This window comes from Harpegnathos saltator, unplaced genomic scaffold (genome assembly GCF_003227715.2).
Source record: "Harpegnathos saltator strain DR-91 unplaced genomic scaffold, Hsal_v8.6 scaffold659, whole genome shotgun sequence".
NCBI classification, from domain to species: domain Eukaryota; kingdom Metazoa; phylum Arthropoda; class Insecta; order Hymenoptera; family Formicidae; genus Harpegnathos; species Harpegnathos saltator.
This window is the reverse complement of record NW_020230492.1, coordinates 1-23817: the sequence shown is the minus strand read 5'-3', so window position 1 is coordinate 23817 and position 23817 is coordinate 1. Positions and strand designations below refer to the sequence as shown.

General features: G+C 35.3%; 5 protein-coding genes across 7 annotated transcripts; 2 read left to right on the top strand and 3 right to left on the bottom strand.

Moving 5' to 3' along the window:
- Positions 1-819: 819 nt before the first annotated feature.
- On the bottom strand, positions 820-5207 carry LOC105185210 (glutamate receptor 1-like). The gene is made up of 8 exons (XM_019842276.2): positions 4723-5207; positions 3827-4320; positions 3292-3621; positions 2813-2975; positions 2406-2614; positions 1952-2041; positions 1662-1825; positions 820-1316 (listed from the first exon to the last, which is right to left on the bottom strand). The coding sequence occupies exons 1-8, from the start codon at positions 4892-4894 to the stop codon at positions 1049-1051; spliced, it is 1890 nt and encodes a 629-aa protein (XP_019697835.1). The 5' UTR covers positions 4895-5207; the 3' UTR covers positions 820-1048.
- Positions 5208-7993: 2786 nt separating this feature from the next.
- On the top strand, positions 7994-11857 carry ref(2)P (refractory to sigma P). Of its 2 annotated transcripts, none has more exons than XM_025304955.1 (4): positions 7994-8303; positions 9542-10009; positions 10085-10686; positions 10974-11857. In XM_025304955.1, the coding sequence occupies exons 1-4, from the start codon at positions 8129-8131 to the stop codon at positions 11199-11201; spliced, it is 1473 nt and encodes a 490-aa protein (XP_025160740.1). In that variant the 5' UTR covers positions 7994-8128; the 3' UTR covers positions 11202-11857. The 2 variants fall into 2 exon arrangements, with proteins under 2 accessions (XP_025160740.1, XP_011142815.1); XM_011144513.3 differs by having other exon boundaries at positions 10082-10686.
- A 95-nt stretch (positions 11858-11952) lies between these two features.
- mRpS29 (mitochondrial ribosomal protein S29) lies at positions 11953-14423 on the bottom strand. Of its 2 annotated transcripts, XM_011144515.3 has the most exons (7): positions 14183-14423; positions 13932-14075; positions 13322-13642; positions 12950-13042; positions 12736-12872; positions 12310-12657; positions 11953-12242 (listed from the first exon to the last, which is right to left on the bottom strand). In XM_011144515.3, exons 2-7 carry the CDS (start codon positions 13945-13947, stop codon positions 12009-12011), a joined length of 1149 nt encoding a protein of 382 aa, XP_011142817.1. In that variant the 5' UTR covers positions 13948-14075; positions 14183-14423; the 3' UTR covers positions 11953-12008. The 2 variants fall into 2 exon arrangements, with proteins under 2 accessions (XP_011142817.1, XP_011142816.1); XM_011144514.3 differs by lacking the exon at positions 14183-14423 and having other exon boundaries at positions 13932-14139.
- A 3270-nt stretch (positions 14424-17693) lies between these two features.
- On the top strand, positions 17694-20568 carry LOC105185211 (nucleolar complex protein 2 homolog). The gene is given in 11 exon segments (XM_025304979.1): positions 17694-17862; positions 17983-18101; positions 18190-18299; positions 18377-18534; positions 18620-18844; positions 18933-19121; positions 19197-19316; positions 19411-19542; positions 19622-19837; positions 19918-20355; positions 20357-20568. Coding segments are annotated over 11 exon segments (1863 nt in total). The 5' UTR covers positions 17694-17787; the 3' UTR covers positions 20438-20568.
- Positions 20569-20996: 428 nt separating this feature from the next.
- Pop5 (POP5 ribonuclease P/MRP subunit) lies at positions 20997-22011 on the bottom strand. The gene is made up of 4 exons (XM_011144535.3): positions 21804-22011; positions 21576-21721; positions 21259-21428; positions 20997-21158 (listed from the first exon to the last, which is right to left on the bottom strand). Exons 1-4 carry the CDS (start codon positions 21821-21823, stop codon positions 21042-21044), a joined length of 453 nt encoding a protein of 150 aa, XP_011142837.1. The 5' UTR covers positions 21824-22011; the 3' UTR covers positions 20997-21041.
- Positions 22012-23817: the final 1806 nt, after the last annotated feature.

Here is a 23817-nt window from a genome sequence, read left to right as displayed (position 1 = left end):
GGAAAACTCTTCAAAGAACAATTTTACAATTGTCAGAAAAAGAAAATTAGTTTGATGAGTTATAAAAAATTATTTCTCAAACACACGAATAAGGATGATCGTGCTAACACCAACCATTGCACGTGTTGTCAATGAAGTTCTACCTTGAAAATATGACAGTCGTTGTTAAGAAAGAAAACAGTAAGACCCGCAATTCAAGAGTGCGAATGCGCGACTGAAGGGCGATCGTCGTGGACGTATGAATTTATCGGATATCTGCGGATCCAAGGGTGTGCACGACGAAAGTGCTGTCAGGTGATGAACTACCAGCGCCAACATATCGTAACGTTCGTCCTCGCACGTCATACATTACCATCGCTCGGCTGCGACTGTGTTACTTACAAATTGCCTCGAGATACAACAAAACCATGAATTATTTTACATAATCGCGCTCCCGCGACGAGCATTACGCGGCCGCGCATTACCGACGGTGGTTGTTATTTCGGACGTGTTGACCGTGTGTTAGCTTTTAGCTCGCACACATGAAGATTAGCGTAAATTTAAGCCTGCAAACCTCGTAAAAAGAAAAAAGTACAATGTCATGAATCAGCAGGTAAGACTTCTCGGTATCGATAAGTCGGTACGTCGATAGCGAGAGAGATTAGTTGCTTACGACGTTGAGTATCGTAATATTATACGTACGAGGAACTAATTTTTCAATGCGTTAAAATTGAAAGAATATTCACGAGATGAATAATTAAGATATTTTTCAATTTTACTCTACATTCTTTATTTATATAACATATTGTGTGTGTATTTATTTATATAACACATTGTGTGCGTATTTTAATTCATAGAATATGGAGACGCGATACGGCATATTTTACACACATAATTAATATACGTAATTAATAGTAATTAATAGATATCTCTTTGGTATCATTTAAGTGTACGTTGCAAATTTACAAATACACACATACACACCAGACGTGAAAGCAATGTACTTTTATATCGAGTACCAAAGAATTAACATTGAGTGGAACCGTTAATTGTTTTATACGCTCGATCATTACTTGACAATGAACCGATGTTTCTTCGAGCGATAGAAGGCTCTCAAGTGACGTCTTCTTTTCTCTCTCTCTTTCTTATATCGGTAATGAATACTCTCTATCATCAATATAGCAAAGCTTAAAATAATACCCATGCAGAGTATAGACAAAATCGGGACGATGTTAACAGCGCTGACCGGCTGATAAGCCTTGCTCTCGACCGACTCCGTTAAGAATCGCGTATCCCTCAGACGCATTAATATGCCATTGTCCAAAAATTTCTGCAGACTGAAACACACATTGATGTCGTAACTTGAATTTCGTAATATCGAAACTTACTTTATTGCCCTCCCGTTAGATTTTACATCACGTGTTATCGTCCACGCCTAACTCGGTTAGTGAACACGGTTTAGAGGATGTGTTACTGGATACATACTTTGCATGTTATCATTAAGTCATTGCAAACTTTATCGAATGTCCAACCGACGGATTGTAAATTCTAAATAATTACGTTAAAAAAAGATGTATTATATTTTTCTATTTGTATCACCGTTCGCGATCGGTAATCACGAGTTATCCAGAATGTTGAAGATCACGTTAAAAAATAGGCTAAATGTCTGCTATGGTACTCACTGATAGTTTATCACGCCTGTGTATGGATTACCTTTGGACAAAACCATGCCTAAGTTGTCTATTCTTTCGGTCCTGACAGAAGACAATTTGCACGGTATCCTCATTTCCACGCTCTTCTTCAAAGCATTCAGCACGAGATAGGCGAGCTTCCTATCGTTACATATCTGGATAAACAATGGAACAATACCACAGTCTAGAATCTCTTGGAACACTTTAGAAATCGTCATAAAATTGTGTGATTTTTTTACCCAAGTGCCAACCGATACAAGAAATATTTATGTCAGCCATACTTGCGTGAAACCGTCGATTAAAGTCACCGGCAGCTCCGATTCCTTTTTCATCAGTCTCAGCAACTTCAAGGAGAAAGATTCGTTCGACGCCTAAAACGGTCACGTAACACATTGGTTTAGCGTTTAGCAGAAAAGGCTGCTTCGAAATTGTGAAACTTGTAAATTTGATTCACATGCGTTCTTAATCTTGACTGAATTTAAGAATCTAATTGGTATGCACCAATAAGATTTGTAAATTTTACAATTGCGAAGCAACTTTCTCCGCTCAATGCAGTCATTAGCCATCGTATGTTGAGTGTGCCGGCATCAATGAAAACGTGACAACTACTGAATACATTTACGCGTTTACGACTTCACGAACGCATCCTGTGCAAGGATCAAGCGCGTAACATTCATCATATTTGAAATGTATACGAGCAAAAGTCGAAATCTCTCAATTACGAAGTGAACTTACGAGGATTATGTCGTGGTCGGCGCTGCCGCGTTGAATTATTAGTTTGAAGGTGCCGTCGTTGACGAATTCGTCTATCGTGCGAAAAGGTAGAACTCGGACGCATGCTGTTAGAAAGCATATCAATGCCGCCGAGTAGTAAGCCGATATCAGTACCGCCGTGCAAAATATCGTGAAGTACGCGATGCGTAACGACGACGGCCGTGGAAAATCTAATGGTGGAATTGAATCTGCTTATTTTAATCTGTATATGCTACAAATTGGAAAAAAAGGAGAGAAAAATACTCTCACAAGCGTCGCTTAATTTTTCGATCGACTGGAAGAAGCTAATTTAGCGTTTAGTGCATCTGGAGACAGTTTGCAAATACTTTTTGCGTAGACGAGTACCAGTACTCGCAGCAGTAGAGTACCTATAAGCGCCTGTTGGCAGAAGATACCCCAGGTGTAGATGAAGTTATCAGATATCAGGTCCGAGATATTCCGAGACCCGCGACATATTTTCATGAAGCACAGCAGAAGCGGTATAAGCGCTATTAGCGTGAGAGTCGCGATCCAAGTACGTGAATGGAAGGTCTGCGGCAATAGTATGAATCACAAATTACCGACTTAAAATTAATAAGAATACTGTTGAAAAGTTGCGTTGAGCGAAATGGAAAGGTGCAAGTTAGTCGGCGAATATTATTTAGCGAAGAAATTCTTCTTAGCCTCATTTAGTCTCCGTTTGTCGTTAAATAATCTTTAGTAATATAAATAATTGCAAAAATGGGGAGGATGTTATTTCGTAAGAGAGAAACAGTATGATTATTATTTCTGAAATAGCGATAATATACAGAACGAAAATGAGGATTGCAGAAAGGTTTCATGTAATTCTTCTATATATTTTAATTACCTGAAAATAACCGAACCATTTGACGCCGCAAATTCCCGGCTCTTTGATATACAGACTGTTTCTAGATATTATCAGGGGTAGCGTGAAATCGACGTAGCGTACCCTAAGACTCGTCATCGACATATCGGCGATGGCGAAGTCCGCATAACCCGACACGATCTCGCCCATCACGCCGGACCACGTTTGATTTTTCCTATTCCACATACCGTGCTCGTGTACCTCCGATACGACTTGCAAGGTAAAGTTAAGAGAATACGTGAGCTCGTCCAACACCTTCCCGTACAAGCCAGCTATATAATTTTTCGTGTGATTCGGCGAAACTGACTCATCCTGAATATTCGAATTAAAAAAGAAAAAGGGGAAGCAAATAGGTTAATCAATGCTGAACATTAACACTGATTACACTGGAATACACTGATTACAAATTCCATTTGCCTTAATTTTAGAAAAGTCCGTCGTGAAACATACGGAGCGTATAAATAATTATCCTCGTTTCTATGTTTCGGTAACGGATTTTTTTAATCTCATCGAGTACCTTAACAGTGACCGCTCGCAGGACAACCCCCTCCATATCCTTCTTCCGATCGTACAGCGACAATTTCGTCAGGGGAATGAATCCCTTGTTGTCCACCCACTTGGCCAGATTGAAGACCTTGGTAGTCTCGCCCTTGACCGAGTACCATTCGCGCAGGATCTCGTCATCGTGACAGATGACCAGCATTTGCGTGTCGAACGCCAGATTGAAGGGATTGCCGACTGGATTGTGGCAGTAATCGTGGGTGTTGTTGCCGGGTGTGTAGAGGAACAGCACGATCCACACCGGGAAGGACATTTCGTATGTCTTGGTGGCCTCCATAAACTCCAAAAATCCGTCGTAACTCGGCATGATAACGATGGCGAGAGGCTGTACTATTTTATGATGGTACCTGAGTGATTTGTGTATCTTCTTGAAGTGAACGTTCAACGTAACTACGTAGTGTCGTCCCAACATAATGGAGCACGTGTGTACCAAGTGCGTGATTCGCAGATCTGCAGCGAAATTTGGGTGAATTCAGCTCAAGCTACGTAACGTCTTTCTCTCGAAGTGATATATGCAATATTCCGTTCGTGAATTGACATCAAGAGGAGAAAACGATCAAATTCTCCAAACGAAATTAAAATATTTATACGATGATTTTCTACGTTAATTTTCTCTCGTTTTATTTGATCGAATTGGAAAGAGAGAAGCTCGTCAAAAGATGTTGTTTTAAAGTCGAACGTCGAATCGTGCGGGAATAACGAGTGCCGACGAACGACGACGATAAACGTTGCGACGTTTATCGAGTAAACGTTTATTTAATTAGATTGATATTTGCGAAATATCTCGTGGCACAAACGAGCGCGTCTGTTTCCGAGGAAATATCGCGCCGTTTGGAGAACCTCAGGACTGACCTCCGTAGTCGCCGTACTTGTCGCTGGGATGAGTGAATATGACGGTCGCCGCTGAATAAAATTTCCGCAGATCCAGAATCACGTTGACGAAGCTGCTTACGTTGAAACGCAACTCCGAATTTACGAAAACGAACAAAAGCATCGGATACGCGAGGTAGAGTGACAATCTCATTTCGCGGCGCGCACGTCTCGGACGGGAGTAGCGCGAGTTTATAGCGCGGTAGATCGGAGAGACCAACTAAACGGCTAAAATTTCCGCTAAACGGAGCAAATGCTTCTCTAATGCAAGTGCTGTGTGACGTGTATGCATGTTGAACGTATCCGATAATGTAATTGCGGAAGATATGACGGAGATAGCAAAATAGAAATGCCGACGAAAATGCTGCACGTCATATGCGTAATTTCTGCAACTGCGTTCCCCTTCGATCATAAATCTCACAAGCTGGATGCCTCAAATTAAAAGTCTTCAATCGGAAATTACGTATTATAGCGGTTCGAGAATATTCGTACAAAAAATTCGTATAAAAAATTAACAAGTCGCGGAACATAGAAATAAACGCACTTCGTAGAACGCAGCAATGTGCATCTCTGTTTATTTTTAAATGACGCTTCAAGTTTTTGTTGAATATTTTGCATAAGTCCGTGCATCCGTGTCGAATTCCAAGACACGGACCAGATGCATTCATTTTCTAGATCAGACTTTGATGTGAGTCACGCATGCGACACGGTGCAAATACAAATGTAAGCAGCAAACGAGATCTCCGTTTTTTACGCTATTGAAATCAACGATTTGCTGTCACTTCAGTCAATGAGAATTTCAAAATCTCGAGGCGTACCGACGTCAATATCCGACCCTGACGTGTCCGCGCGCGGGAAACGCATTTCAATTTATAATATCGCACGTCAGGTAAACATACCGCTAACTGACCGCTATCAGTTCCATTAGAAAATTGCGATAAAAGACTGAGAGCAGATCGCATCTCTTAAGCGGTGTTTATCTCAGGATTAATATTATCGGAATGCTACTGACGCGTTGATTGACAAGCGCATAATAACGCTCTCCTTCACTCCCATTGTGCGAAGACTAGAAAAATGATCATTTTTCTCGGGTTACGTGGTGCAGTGCATATTATGAAGGTCGCTCAAAAAATACGTAGCCTAACCAAGAAGACACATTGTCTTGTGCAAAATGTCATTTTATTTTGCAACACGAAGAAAATTCGGATTGCGACAAAAATATACCGGAAGCTCGCGAGATACAATGAATTTCTTAGAATAATGTAAAGCTATTGTAAATTTTAAAAAGTGAGGTGATTCATCGCTCCGCGGTGGTTAAACGGAACTGAACACGATCAAATTTGCGTTGTAACGATCATCACTGAGCGATAGAGACTGAGCGAGTGACCGATTCGCTTCTAGAACTTTGTTGGTTCTAGTCATGCACGATGAGTTTGCTCACTTACAAGCGATATTGACGGGAATGGTGACGAAAAAATTAAATCCAACTCTACTTTTATCAACACTCTCCATAACGTCTCCTCTTAAATCTGTTATCTCATTTAGAATCAGAATGTGTCGAGTAATTAAAACTCAATACATACGATTATATTATACCGAAATTATATTATAATCGCAAATAAATCATTCTTTTATGATAATAATCAATCACGGATTTTTTTCCTCTACGGATTATGCACAATGATATCAATTATTTGCACAAGTTTACAATTTTACAATCGTTTTCCACCGTGCGAGAAGAAAGAGTCATCATTTTCATCGCTTGCACAGAAAATTTGAAAATTGCATCAAACGGAGTTTTTCGTCAAAATTACAACGCGGTTGGAATTATTGAAGACTGACAACTCGATTCTTAACTTGATGATAAAGATAGAATACAGTTGTCTTTATTGTTGTCTTACTACCACTTTGTTGTTTATCGTATACGTTCGATAACAACTATGTAAAACTGCGCAAACACGACTTTTATTATATTTATCGTTGCCAGCACGTAAGCGCACAAGTTAGACTGGAACGTGACTTTCGCATCACCGTACAAAGCCACCGCGACTAAACGCGCACTTTTCCCTGTTATTTTCTAGACACTTCTAGATTATTATGTCTCACTCAGTACTTCTGCATGCTTTCCGCAAAGTCCTCAACACATTCGCCGCTGAAAATGTACATATCACGAATATTTCTAATATATGCAACCTCTTCTTTATCTTTTAACGTGTCTTTATTTTAACGTGTATTTATTATTTTATCTCGAAATCTCGAAAACTATACATCAAGCATCGCGCATTAAATGATGAAAGAAATGAAGCGAGCATTGATAAATAACGTCAATCTCTCGATTTTTCATGTTTAAAATTTTAAATATCAGAATAATGAAAAAGACATAGTCTGAGAATTATATGTTCCAAATATTTATATATAAATAATCGCTAAAAAATGGAAACAAGATGGAGACGTCATCCGTGTTCTATTTTAAATTGATTTAAAGGTCTTTTCCAGATACGCTCGCAAATTTATTACAGCTTCTCAAATCATTTTAATCGATGTGTCTTATTTTTTGAATGACTAGCACGCAATTCACTTTACCCTCCAATATTTCGGATTGCGAAAAGTTTTTTAACAGCTAATCTTAAATTCTAACAACAATTCATACTGTTCAAAAATAGCTATTAAAAACTTTTATTTATGTTATTTATCTATGTTGTAATTATAAGTTTATGCAACTTTATTTATGTTATATAATTAGTATAAATAAAATAATTAGTATAAATAAAAAATTCTATAACATACTAATATCCAATTTGGTACACATAGAAGTTCTCTCTGGAACTTTCTGGAAGTGGAAATCGCATGGTAACTTATGATGCAATTGCGTAGCGAAATAGACGCAACTGATGATGTTACTTTCATCTTCATACAGCAATGAGTCATCGCGTACAGTCACGTGGCCGTCTCCTGTCAAAATTGGCGTCTCACTCAAAAATGGCGGCGCGCTCATGACTTCCTTCGTTTGAATCTCTCTTGGAACGGATCTTTGCCGTGGCCTGAATCGTAGAATATCGATGCGAGACTTTGCGCATTGATGCATTTTGACTTCATTGTGCATAAATTTCCAGCACATCGTGGAATAACGGCTCAGAAAAGTGAGAAATAACGTGAAATAGACACGTAGCCGGAAATGACTGGTGACTGGCGACTGCGCCGACGCAATGACCGAGAGTCGATTATCGATCGTGTATATAAGCATACAACGTCGGCGTCGTACCGTCGTACCCAACATATGACGGGCGATTCTCGAAGCGAACGTGTTGTGAACTAGTAACGCTTACTATCGTCGCCATATTCCCTTTCACTATCATAACAAAGTTATCGTGATCTAACAGGCGCAACGATGAACAAGCTGAGCTTCAAGGTGTATCTGATAAATGAAGAGCTGAACAAGCGCACGGAAATTCGTAGATTTTGCCTGGATCTCAATGTTGCGAGGAACTTCGTGACTCTGCACGAAAAACTGCAGAGCATTTTCCCGGAGCTGCATGAGAAAAATTTCATCGTCACTTGGAAGGGTGAGCGTCCTAATTCTTCCTTTCTCATTCTATTTTCTTGCTTGGTGTAGTACAATGCATCGTTTCGGGTCAAAGAGAACCCATCGGAATTAACACACCTATTTTACAACCTTAGCGACAATTGTTACGTGTTATTGCGCAGTTATCAAACCCGATTGATAATGTCGCCCGACATGAAGATATGACCTATGACCTCCGTCGATTAACATAATACTCATTATAATAGATATAATAGATCTGGCATAGTGAAAGTCTTTGCACTAATATGAAAATTGCTTTTATCGCTTTGTTTACCAGTATAGTTTCTGACAAAATATGGGATATTTTATTTATTATAATTTTACATATTCATATATGTGCACGTGTGTGTGTGTGTATTTGTATATTTTTTAATTGTATATGATATATAGTCAGACCTGCCACTGAACCAAAGACCATTCTTGATATCTTTATCTTTCACTTTATGCATAGTGATTTTAGAAAAGGATAAAATTAAAGAACGAATATTATCCAACACAAAATTGGACACAAATGTATGTAATGAATCTAAAAATTGATCTTTTTGAAAGTAGAAACATTTTTTGATTTTATTAACATATATGTTTATTTGTATTTCTGCATGAATTTATATATACAGAGTTAAAAGAAAAACATTCATAAGATAGGTAGTACACTTTATATTCAGGAAAATAGTGTTAGTAAACATAGATAGGAAATTCAATTGTTTCTGAGATGTAAATGAAAAATTGTTTATATCTCAGAAACAATTGATTTTTCAACTTATGTTAAAACTAAAATATTTACTTAATATGTATTATCTACTATATGAATGTTTTTTTTTTGACATTATATATTCTTAAATTTTTAATTCTTTTTACTTTAATATATATATACTTGTAGAATATACATTCTTGATACTTTTATAACATTTATAACTTTTATACTTTTATAACATACATTATATTGAAATAAACAATCAAAAATTGAAAATAAGCAATTGATGTTTGTATAAGCTAGAAAATCAATTGAAGTGTACAAATTATCTAATCTGTTAACATAATTGTCTGAATATTAAAAAATTCTTGCAAGATAGTACTTTGCAGCATGATTTTGTTACATTATACAAATATAAATCTCTTATTCTGCAATGAATATGTTCTTTGTGTGATAACAATGAATAAGGATCGATTGCATGGTTTCTAAGTAAAGCAAACTGATTCATTTATTTTCGTAACCAGATGAAGAGGACACCATTGTGATATCGACCAGTGAAGAGTTAGAGATTGCGTTAGATGAAATGGGCAAACATGAGTCAGTCAATAAGCTGTATGTCATTCTGCAAAGCGAGAAAGGAGATATGCCAAACCTGAGAACCGATAAATTACATCCTGGTGTAACTTGCGATGTGTGCGAAAACAATATACGCGGCTTTCGTTTCAAGTGCATGCAATGCCCAGACTATGATCTATGTACCAGCTGTATGACAATGGGTTATCATTCTGAACACTTCATGGTACGTATGACAGAACCGGTCGAGTGGTCGAGCTATCATGGCCGTCGACTGGCACATCATATGCGCAAGTTCATGAAGAAGGCAAGCAGCACAATGCAGCATGACAGGGATAAGGACGACGAGACGCGGAGGTGCCCGTACAAGACTACCAATAGCAAAAAGAGTGGTTGTTCAGGATTGAACATGACAGGCGGTAAAGTTGGCTTTGATCCCTCTTTTGTAGACTCGGTGGAGGACTTCGTAAAGAACATATGTCTTTCATTAGAAGAACCGTGTCGCGAGCAGAAGCGGTCTAAGGAGCAAAAAAGGGATCCGTCAACTGAAGCCGCTACAGAGGCGACCGAAGACCCGCAGCAGACCAACAGTTTCATGCAGCTGCTGAAGTTGTTCGAGCAGAATGTTTCCCAATTTTCGCAGTTTTTGGATCCGCTCGGCATCAATATCGTCGTGACATCCGACAACGATAATTCTGCCAGCAAGTCTACCGCTAGCAAACCCGCCACCAATAGCACCAAAGCTACCGAGACTAGCACACCTTCACAATCCGATATCTCTGCAAAGTTCCCCGGCGAGGGAAAGAAATTGCGTGACGATATCCCAACGGCGTCTGCAAAAACGGCAGCGCAGACATCTGCGATGGCGACTGCGACAACAGCTGCGAGTACGGCAACAATGGAGAAAGAGTATTGTGCAACGACCAATATATCATCATCGTCGTCGTCGTCAACATCGTCACCTCAGGTCACTCAGAAAGTTGGCTTCCGTGAACAGGTTGACGAGCCCGAGTGGACGGTGGTGGGACGTGAAACTCCCGACATCAGCCGCGCATCATCCACTTCTTCTTGCGCCAATGGAGCTATACCTAAGCAGGTATGTTTCGAAAATGAACGAGATAAATTATAAATAATACTAAGACGTTTTAAATTATTAATTTTACTATAATAAAACTAATTTTATATGTATTTATGTGTGCGAGATTTATCTAAATATATAATCGTGCGTATAAATATATTTTACACATTATAAATATGTAACTAAAAAACTTGATATAATAATTCAGTAGGTCTATCTCTCAAAAGAAATAAAAATGTTTTTTTATTTATTATCTAATTATTCTGTTCTATATTGTTTTTTATCTGTATTGTTTGTTTTATCAGCCTACACCGTCCGCTCCTGTACCAAAGCCAGAGACAGAACAGGTGCATATATATCCATCATTACCAAACCAAGAATTCTTCCACCCGGATCCGAAGATCCAACGTGCAGTGGAAGCCATGATGTCAATGGGATTTACTAACCAAGGCGGATGGCTCACTCATCTATTGGTTTCCAAGGATGGTGATATCAGCAAAGCGTTGGATGTGTTGCAACCGGTACGTCGTTAGTAAGAAGAGCGACCTGTGAATTTTGGTTGAGAGTAGTTTATGCATGGTAAAGAACAACATAAAATATAATCCATGTAGTCGATGTTCTTGGTAGTGGGTAATATTCGATTACTATCAAAAAAAGACTTTTGGTCTCTTGCCGCAGATATATAATTTATCTTAATTTATCTTTCTGGTTTCATAGTTCTTTCATGTTAATTTGACAATTAATGTGATCGGAATAAAGTATTTGAGCTATTTGACAAATTTGTTCTGTCAATTACAAATTTTATTTTATGAACGTATTTTTTCATGTATTTTAACGTATTTAATAAAACCTGTGAGAATATATTTTCTTTCTTCTGATATTATAAATCAAGATAGAGAGTTGCGGCAAGTATAGAAGTCTGAATTTTATCAATAAGACACTTCTTTATATCGCTGAACTTAGTTTACATGTGCACTGAAATTTAGTTTGTAAGAATTTTTTCTTTCATGATATATGTATTTTTAGAATTATAAAACAAGAAAACGATACATATGAATATATGTTCTTATTATTAAATTAGAAATTCTTGGTGAGAAAACTACATTGTATTACTAATGTGTATTAATGTACTTTGAACATTTTATGTTGATAAAATTTTATGTTAATAAAGAAATTATGATATAAAAGATTGCAATGTTCTCTTATCTTTTTGAAATCCCCTTATTATATTTGATAAGCTATGGTCAGAGATACACTGCGTGATTATTAGAGGAAACAATGATATTAAAAGATAAAACTCAAGAAATTTTATTGCAGATACCACTGATATACATTTTTGCTTATAAAAAGTTACATTGCAGCATTAAAGTTAAGGGATTTCTATTAGTAATTAGTTCTAATTCTTTTTGACCTTCAGGCGTTATGTTCCTGATCCATTTGCGTTCTTTGTAATATTCGATCATGGAATCAAACTCCGCGGTGTTGTAGTCATCAACTAAAATGGGTATAAAAGGATCCAAATGTTCGAAGCCTTCCTTACCAAGCAAATATCTAGGAAGATCTGAACCTTCAGACTGAAAATAAGGATTTCAATTAATGTTATTATAGATTTAATTGCATAATATATAATGTGATATGTACCTGATTTGCGTGCTTATCTACCGTCAATACGACTGCACCATTACACCAATCACTCTTCGTAATATTCAGGAATGATATCGTTAAGGAAACCTTGTTGGGTGGTACTAACGCTTTGTTATCATCGCGAATATATGTCTTATCCATTGTAAACGCATTGAAACCATCAATCACGACAATCGTCTTACACTTTCCTGCAGTACTAGCAAGCTTTAATTCTTTTATTAATACATCTATCACACCACAGGCATATTTCATGCGGTTTAAACCGAAGTCAAGGAGCTCCAAGATGGATGTTCCTTGTGGAGTCATCTCACGCTGATTCCATGTATAATCTGTGGATACTTTGAGCTGCAAAGTGATTGTATATATAAATGTTATGTAAACAAGTATAGCCAGCAACAAAGATTTAATTCAAAATACACATACGTCTAATTGCGTCAGCAAGTTTATATTTTGTACTTTAAAATGTTTTAACCATAATCCAGCATCAATAGGCAGATCCAGATAACCAGGTAACAATGCTGAGTTTGCAACTTCTTTCATATTGCGGAACCAGTGAGGAACTAAACAATAGAAACTAGTTAATAACTAAAGCATTAATAGAATATACATGTAACTCATATTTAATTTTATAACATACCCCATGGTATATGAACTGTTATATATTTCTGTGTAAAAGCATAGTGTAATACATGACATAATGTGATACTTTTTCCTGTTCCTATTTTTCCATCTTTTTTATGTTATTAAGGTTTTTTTATTAGATATATATAAAACTTCTTATAATTTTTTAAACATATGATGAATTTATGATCTGCCTTACAATTATTTATGTAAATAATTCAATATTTTAATCATTCATTCAATCATTTGTTATATATAATGTTATATATTGTAGCATTTACTTCCCATATAGAAATTATAAATATAAAAGATGAAATAATAAAATAAAAAATAAAATTACTTCATAATCTTATTAAAAAATGACTATCTTGTTTTTAAAAAAGGATACATAGAATATATTTATTAACAGGGCGTGTATAATCTATCTGATTGAGATATGACATAATTTCTACTGCTGGTTCTCTAACCATTACTGCGTATTCTTGGAAAGTGACAGCTTGTCTCACAAATCTTTTAGGAAAACCATTGCATTGAATCGCCTGCTCTATTGGTATTTTATAAAATTTACCAATATGCTCCTTATTATGATTAATTGGATTGTTTTCAATTGTACGGAATGAGCATACTTGATTCATTTGCTCATCCTTTACCTTAGTTGCAGTACTGAAATTCTTCCTATGTGTCCTATATAATATTCCCAAAAAGGAACCTACAATTATAATTTTTTTGTCTTGCACTCTTGTAATACTAAATGATATATTAATAAAATTATTATATATATCTTTCTTATAATAAAAACTATTATAATTTTGCACTATTATTATACATTACATTAATTACTTGTAAGTAATACTATGTAAAAAAGATTTATTGAAAATAATATATTTGCTAGAAATTACAATTATACAGTGCATTATTATGTTAATGATTAAAATATCATTTGTATCACTTATAAAGGAATGTACATGCTAAAAGTATTAACGTAGATAAAATCTTACGTAAATGTAATGACATCGTGTTTCCGTTCGTTGAATTGTTTGTAATGATTGATAATATTTTCACAAATTCGTCGCCTCGAAATTATACATTCGATACATATACTTTATATCCATACGAAATATTCGGAGCACATTCGACATAACCTAAAAAAACATTTATTCAGGGAAGATTCACACCTAAGTAGAAAAGCAGAAAGCAGAAAGACACTATGCCAATCACAAGTGGCATTGATAGTCTGTCTCTCTCTTACCAGAGGTTTTTCTCTCTGTCACTCTCTTGGCTACTGCCTTCCTGCTTTCTGTTTTTCTTCCCAGGTGTAATAGTAGTAGTCCTTTGCTGGCTCCGGGCTGCATTCAGCTTTGTCCATACGCCATTTTCCAATAATATGAAGGTAAAAGAAAAACAGGGACAACGCATACGCAGTGCCCACGATCAAAAAATATGCGTACAATTACAAGAACCACATCTAACCGCCACGGAGGCGAACTTCTTGCCAGGTGTGAATGCGCCTTTACGGGATATAGGCTGTGTTCTAATATTCATTGGCTGCGTTCAGAAAATACAACGGTTACACAACGGTTGAATAATTCGTCAACGTTATTGGTCTGAATGTAAGGATCTAATAGTAAGGACCAATAGTTACTAAGCGCTCAGTGAGCACTTTGTTTTCTGAACGTAACCATTGCCAGCACCACAGATGTCTATACTATACTAGATTGGTAACTTCTCAAAAGAGCTGTGTCCCGCCCATTTTCCGGTTCGGCCATGAAGACCGCCAAGACATGGCGGCGGTGTTTGTAGTGCGTATGTGAATACCCGATGCGTATGTGTAGTGCGTGGTAGTGCGTATGTGACACCTGATGTGTCTACTACTATTTATGTTAGTAAAACTGCAAATCTACAAACGAGATAATGCCGAATAAGTATTGTAAATTTCAAAAATATGAACAAGAAAGAATATCATTTAAAGATGTGTGTATTAATAAGGTGTTGCTAATCTAAGTGTTTGGTAAAGGTTAAAATTAAATTGAATATATACAGTTCAAAATATGTCAAAGTATTTGTATTAATATTTTTTACATACATATAAAGAATAAAATGCAACTTATGTGTTATTAAATAATATTAATTTTGTAAATTTGTGTCTGTTACTTGCAGGATTTCTATCTTTCGTTGTTTTTGTAAGTGAATACATTCTAATATTAATAATATTAATAATATTAACATAATATTAATAATATTAACAATGTTTAATTGCAAGATAACCCTCACATATTACAAACCTCGAACATTTATTATATATAAATGTATTCTACTTACTTAAATAAGTGATATCCTTTTTTATTCGTATTATTGCAATTAACAATGCAACATGTACTTGGCATTATCTCGTTTATATATTTGCAGTTTTACTAATATAAATAGCAGTAGATACGACACATCAGTGTAGACACATCAGGTATCACATACTTACAGTACAGCACTACTACACACGCATCGGATACTCACGTACGCACTATAAACACACACTGCCGCCATGTTTTGGCGGTCTTCATGGCCGAACCGGAAAATAGGCGGGACACAGCTCTTGTATAGGTCAAAGATTGAAGTTAGCAATCTAATATAGTATAGACATCTGTGGCCAGCACTGAAAATCTATAATATACGTGACACAACCTATGTATTTTCAGGAGGTTGATCATAAATTTTTTCACGTGAATTTAATTTTACCTATCGATCATGAAATTTTTTCTCTAGGATAAAATCGTGGAAAAAGAAAAATTTTGCGATGTTTGTAATAATCTGAATAAAATTTGCTTTATTTATTACACATTTTATAAAATGTTTATAATGCATAATATATATAGTTACTATTTCTTCTATTTAGACTTCTAAAAAATTATCTCTTTTAAGGTATTACAGCGCCTGTATTATACTATGCATTGAGAATTGCAATCGAGTAAATTAGATAATCTAAAACGTGGTTATTTTAATTGGTCCGATAGTAATTCTCAATCTATTGGGTATGGGAATAAGTTTTAATCGTTTTTTATATAGACAAAAAACATAGTTTGAATATGAAAATATTAAATGATTTTATTCAAAATATTTTCCATCTGAAGCGACAACCTTCGCCCATCTTTCGGGCAATAAACGAATTCCTCGAGTGAAGAATTCTATTTCTTTCGAGGCGATCCAGTCATCGACCCATTTTTGTATGCTGTCATATGAGGTGAAGCGCTCTCCAGTAAGTGCCGACTGCATCGACCGGAACAAATGATAGACTGAAGGGGCAATGTCTGGTGAATACGGCGGGTGGGGTAAGACCTCTCATTTCACCCCTTCTAGGTATGTCCGGACGGGTTGACCAACATGTGGTCTAGCGTTGTCGTGCTACAAAATCAGCTTCTCGTGTCTATCGTGCTATTCCGGCCGTTTTTCTTGAATAGCTTGTTTCAAACGCATTAGTTGAAGTCGGTAACGTTGGGAATTGATAGTTTCGGACGATTTCAACAGCTCATAGTAGACTACACCCTGCATATCCCACCAGATACAGAGCATGACCTTTGACCCGTGAATATTGCGCTTTGGCGTTGATGGACCTGGTTCATCTGGCTTCACCCATGCTAGTTTGCGTTTAAAATTGTCGTAGTAAATCCATTTTTCATCGCCAGTGATGATCCGATGCAAAAAACTCTTTCTTTCTTGTCGTTGAAGCAACATTTCGCACGTGACCAAGCGCCTTTCAATGTCCCTTTCCTTCAACTCGTGTGGTACCCAATTTCCTGCCTTCTGAACCATTCCCAGCGCATGTAGGCGTTTTCCAATGGTGGATCGATCAACATCCAATGCTGCAGACAATTCTTCAAGTGTCTGATATGGATCAATATCAAGCAATTTGTCAAGTTCCTCATTTTGGAACTTTTTTGGGGCATCATCGCGTTCTTTGTCGTTGACATCGAAATTACCACTTTTGAAGCGTTGGAACCAATATCTGCAAGTTGGCTCCGATGGAGCATGGTCGCCGTAAACATTCACAAGCAAACGGCACGTTTCCGCAGCACTTTTCTTCAAAAGATAGTAGTGGAGAAGAACTTCCCGCAAATGCTGCTTTTTTGGAACAAATTCCGACATTTTCGATGCGATATGAATACTTGCTGTTTGCACTCCAAACAAAAGTCTTAAGCCAGCGGCACACGGTGCTTGTTTTCGTACTGGATTGCTTGCTGGATGAAAATACTGCGTTCTGATTGGTGCATTTCCATCCATCTTCGGAAATGTACCAATCAGAACGCAGCATTTTCATCCAGCAAGCAATCCAGCACGAAAACAAGCACTGTGTGCCGCTGGCTTTACATATACACCTTTTAAATACATGTATCGAAAGGTTAGAAAATAATGTTAATGTAACGTAACTGTTACTTAGTATCCACTGGACAACATAACCTAAGATAAGGCATTCGCGCAAGAAACGCGGAAAAACTATGCGGGAAGACAGCTGATCCGGATATAGCGCGGGCCCCTCCATGGACCCTGCAATGCGCTTTATTGCCGTCATTGGTTGCGTTCAGAAAACAAAGCGTTCACTGAGCGCTTAGTAAACTATTGGTCCTTACTGTTAGATCCTTACATTCAGACCAATAACGTTGACGAATTTACTCAACCGTTGTGTAACCGTTGTGTTTTCTGAACGCAGCCAATGGCATATGATTTCGTAGGCTTTACGTCATCTCACGCTTGCGCTGTAACGTCGCAATATATTATATCTAGCAACTATGCCGCGTGCTTGTCTGCGAGAAACAAACAGGAGCCAGGCCATCCGCCACGCAGCACCTGATCAACGACTCCAACAGCATGCAGGCCGCGGCAACGCGACTGAACGTCGCTGCCCACACATTTCCGAACAATGTCCCTAACAAAAACCTAGAAGTAGATATATGTTCTTTTATAAATTTAAAATATTTCTTAAATATATCTTGACATATTAATAGAACATAATAGACATATTAATGGAATATAAATGATAAATTAATATATTAATATTAATAGATTGCTAGTGATGACAGTGACTTTGAGTTAGAGGATACAGATATCAACGAGGATGATTCTAAAAACAAAATTACACTGCAGTTGCTCAAAATTTGGCAGGAGAAAATACAAACAGACAAGTAAAAGTTTTCCTTGGTTGGCACATTGTTACATTTATCTTTCAATAAATATCTAACAATATATTAAATATATAATGTCAATTTGTAGATCATTAAATATGATTAAATGTGCTGTGGATGTCTTTCATGCAGCTGTGGAAACTGTTGCTGAATCAGCTGACCCAAGCACATTGCGATATAAAGTAGAAGGAAGTGCAGGTCAGGTTTAACTTTTATCTAACCACTGATTAGTTTCTAGATAATTATATTTTAATATGATTAATTTATATTTTCAGTATTTAATGGTGTAGTTCAGTTGTGCATAAAGGAATTACCTGAAGCGTTTAAATGTTTTTTAAAGCTTGACTCAACATCTATTAAGGAAGTTCATAAATGTAAGAAATTTCCAAAAGTACAAGGTATTTTAAAAACCTACTTAGCAGATTTAATTAAGGTACGTAAATTTTTACTTATATTTTCTATTCTTATAACTTAAATATATTGAATATTGCATTGTAACAAATATATTTTATTCGTAGATATTACAAAATATAGCATCAGCCAATATTATCACGGTATTTCTAAAGCATCTTTATCAAATGTTGCCCTATACTCAATTATTTTCATCTCTAATAAAACCATTGCTAAGGATCTTGTTGAAACTATGGTCAACTGGAGAAGAAAATGTTCACATTGTAGCCTTTATAAATATATTTCATATTGCAACAAATCCTACAAGATCTGTGCTGGAGATGCTATTGAAGGTAAAGTCCACAGTACTGTAAAAAAGTTGGAAGTTAGTGTGAAAATATTTTTCGGCAGTCGTATTAAGTTGAAGTTCTTTGTTTATAGAACATGTATGTAAAATACGTAGAGAATGCTAAATTCGTTTCACACAACACATTATCAGAGATCAATTTCATGAGGCTCTCTTTGGCTGAGATTTATCTACTTGATCATAATCTTTCTTATAATCATGCTTTTCTTTATATCAGGCAATTAGCCATTCGTTTAAGAAATGCTACAACATTAAAGAAGAAGGTAATCAATTATGGGTATTTCAAAAAATTATGAAACTTATTTTTAATGTTTACAATATCTCATCTTCTTTTTCAGGAAAATTTCCAAGCTGTATATAATTGGCAGTATATAAATTCTCTACGCTTCTGGACAGAGTTGATCACCAAGACAAAGAAACAATCGATGCTGCGTTCTTTATTATATCCTTTAGTGCAGGTATTATTTGTTTTTTATAAAAAAGTATAAAAAAGAAATTATATATGTTGTGCATAACTGTGTTGAATTTTTTGTTGTTTGAATTGGTTTCTAGATAATTACAGAGACATTAAAAGTCATCCCAACTGCACAATATTATCCATTGCGATTCCACTGCGTGCAAATGTTAATTATTATTTCTAAGGAGACTGGAATGTTTATACCAGTTTTACCGTTTCTTCTTGAAGTATAAATTGTTCTAAAGTATCTCTTAATGTAGACTTATATGATGAGAGTTTCATATATTCATTTTTTTCTCCCTTTAGGTACTGGATTCCTATGATTTCAACAAAAAACACAAGACTATATCAATGAAACCTGTACCTCTTACATGTATATTGAGAATGTCAAAATCTCAACTCGCGGAAAATGGTTTTAAGGATAGTGTCATTGAAACCATTTATCAACTTATATTAGAAAATGCAGCAAATGAAAGTCACATGATATATTTTCCAGAGGTATACATTTCTTGTCTAATACAGGTATGTGAAAAATAGAATCATATATTTTATAGTAATCTATTTTTATAAATGTCAAATGTTAAATTAAATCACATTTTCAGTTAAAAGCGTTTCTAAAGAAATGTCACGTATCGAATTATTGCCGAAAGATCAAACAACTCTTAGACAAGATCGAAGAGAATAGAAAATATATTGAAACTGAGCGTATCAAAGAACCTATTGCTTTGAAGAACATGGAGGAGATTACAAATTGGGAAAATAGGATAAAGACGGGCGGCACTGAAATAGCCAAGTTTTACGTTTCACGGATCAAAATTCACGAATCGCAAAAACTTAAATTACTTACGAAAACTGAGGAAATGTCGGAATACAAACTGCCCGTTGTGAAAAAATCGAGAAAACGAGAACTTGAACAAATTAAGGAACAGAGTGAAGAAGAGAGTGAATTTGAATTTCAGATAAAAGAAACAAATAACGATGTTCAACAAAAGCCAGTGATAAGTAAGTTGAATAAATCAAAGAAAAAGAAAATGAAGATTCAAAAAGAATATCGAGAATGAAGATTTGCCAAAAGAAGACACAGACATCGTTCAAGATGTAAATAGCGACGATTGGAATTAAAAATACATTTGTATAACTATTGTTAAATAGTGTAATAATTAATACAAAAATGGTATAACAATACAAAAAAGTCATGTATTTATTTACTTTTAAATAATATAATCCAGTGAAGACTTGAATGAACTTCCTTTTCATTCTTTAACCAGACAATGAATATAATATTACTTTAAACTTTCATTTTGAATTAAAAGATCTTTTCTGTATACATATTACAATTCTATTTTATATTTTACACATTACAACTCTAGTTTTAATTATCTGATGCTAGATCATGTCTAGTAAAGAATTATTGTATGTAGTTCTAGAACTTTTGCAGAAATATTTGACAGTTTTTCTATTTTGATTAAACTATTTATATAAAAATTGATGTCTCAAATAACATTAGTTTTAATTTTTTTAAAATAACATGTCTTTATAGCAACTTAATATTTTATTTTATATATGATATAAAAAGATAACATTTACATAAAAAATAGGACTCAAATCTTAGTCTTAATATGTACATAATTAAATATAAAGACAATTTGAAAAATAAAAATGATTACTTTATGTATATAATACTATATATATTTAGGAATTATATAATAAAGAGTATGAATAATTTTTATGTAAAGTCTCTCATAGCAGGTGTCAAAGTCATTAGAGCTGTTTCCATTTCTTTTCTCTCAGTATCTGTTCTTAAACTAGCCCATATTTGTTCTAGCTTTTTCTCTTGATGTTTCTAAAACAATATACAATAAATATCACACATGTGAATTTTAAATGTTTGATACATTATAATAATAATGTTATCAATATCAAATAAATACAAATATACATACCCTAATAAACAGAAAGCAATGTTTCATAGTTGCCCCAATATATAAAATATTTGTTTTAACATGTCGACCACCTATATCATTCATTAATGGAATAGCATGCAATAAAAACTTGTGAGGACCGTGTCTAACTTTTACCAATGCAATCTTAGTATGCATGTTACAATATTTTGCTGTAATCAAAATAAATTTATATTACGTTTATGAAAAAAATCTGTTAAGAATATCCAAGTTAAAAGTGTTAATGAAGCTATTGTACTACTATAAGCATAAGAATACATTGGAAGTATTATCATCAAATATTAAAAATATTGAATTACCATTAAAGCCAGCCTTTATTGCAGCTACTCCAAAATCACCATATAATTTTTGCACTTTCTGTTGAATAGCATCATGTAGAGCTGTAACTTTCAATATTAATGGTTGATCATTTTTGTTGTATGGTGTTATCTCAAGAACCATATACCTAAAAGAACATAATATATGTGTATAATATATATTACATAGTATATATTATTAAATAAAAGTCACGTAGTATCTCAAATTACCTATTCTTAAAGCGAACCATGTTTTAAAGATACACTCCGTATGACACAAATTTTTCAAAAAGTATCGAATTCAGCCTTTTTTCAGTTTGCTTTATTTTTTCTTTTAACCTCATTTTCTCCTTTCTGCATCATATTTTACATTGAGCATTAAACTGTTAAAATCAGTTAAAATTGAACTGCTAAAAGGTTACAGTAGCATCGACGAAGTAATACTAAAGATTGTCAGCTCTAGGTAAATTTTCGTTATTACCAGAGTATTACCAGAGAGGAACGTGAGAGAGGCCAACACGGTGTTTTCGACGACACCGACTTTCCGCACTGGGAAAGGACGTCATCTGCATCCATTTTGAGAGAGGAACCACGATACTACATCCACTTTCAGATTTCGACGGTAAAACCTGTATGTGGTGGCAGTTCGTGCTACATCCATTCTTAGGCGGTTTATGTCCGTGCTACAACCATAATACCGTACTTGACAAGCACGGTCTCGTACATTGTTACGCGTTTATAACATGAATTAACATGTTAACATGTGCAAAAAAAAGAATTAACGTTGTGTATGATTAATATCATGAAGATCATACGAAGTGTTCGGTAATTAGCTGCCAACCTGAAGTATGAGGGTAGATTGGGTTGAGACAAACATAAAAGTCCCATACCATTTTGCGAGATTCGTAATAATTATTGAGTTATTAATGACAGAAATCTGAGGAGTAAAAGCGCGCCGACATAGATGATTCGAAAAGCGTTGCAGCTGCTCGGGGCAGCGATCATGAATCTTTTCCCTAGCGTGAACTAATAAAAAGTGAAAGACTTCTGTGAATCAGTGAAGAATGAAAAATTTTATATGAATTTGTGAAAATCGAAACATTTCACACGACAATTGAGTCGTTCAACATGGCACTTGCGCGTTCTGGATAATTCAATGAGTAGACTGATGGCCTTACGGGACTCATCGTACCAGAGAAATTTCCCTGGTGAGGCACCCGGACGAAAGAGATCGTCTCGCATTTAGCGCTGTAAAATTTAATGGAAACTAATACTTTTCAATCATCTTCTTTGGATCAAAAAGATTCAGAATTCAGATATATACAAAATGTCAATACCTTTAATACGTTTCAATACGACATTTTATACAGGGAAGCAGGATGAAGGGAATGAGATGCGGGCAACGATACATCATGCGTCTCCAGACGTGTCAAATCGTTTATTATGGAGGAGACTTTGATACGGCAACATGTATTCGAATATTTAACCGTCCCATGGACCACTTATATATAATAAAAAAAAATTAACGCGGATAAATGAACGATTCGTATCAATTCTTCCTTTTCTTATAGAGCAATGAAAGAGTAAATCAGTATCGAAAATCGAATACCGATTAATACCATAAATCATTGTCAGAAAATTGTCCAACGACAATTTGTTCTCATTTTTCAGGTAGTTACCGCTATAATTTACACAACAAATTAATTCGGTTAAACGAACGATTCGTACCAATTTTTCTTCTCTTATAAAGAAATGAGAGAATAAATTAGTACCGAAAATCGAAGGCCGATCAATACCTAATTTATTCATCAAATTAACGCGGATTAATGGACGATTCGTATTAATTTTCTGTTTTCTTATAGAGAAAGGAAAGAGTAAATCAGTACCAAAAATCGAATATCGATTAATACCATAAAACAGTGTCAAAAAATTACACACGTGCAATGACAATTTGTTCTTATTTTTCAGGTACTTACCCCTCTAATCTTATTCAACAAATTAACTCAGATAAACGAACGATTCGTATCAATTTTGGTCTTCTTATAGAGAAATGAAAGAGTAAATAAGTACCGAAATCCGAGACCGATCAATATCTAACTTATTCATTAAATTAACTCGGATAAACGAACGATTCGTATCAATTATTCTCTTCTTATAGAAAAATGAAAGAGTAAATCAGTACCGAAAATCGAATATCGATCAATACCGTAAATCAACGTCAGAAAATTGTCAACGTGCAATTACA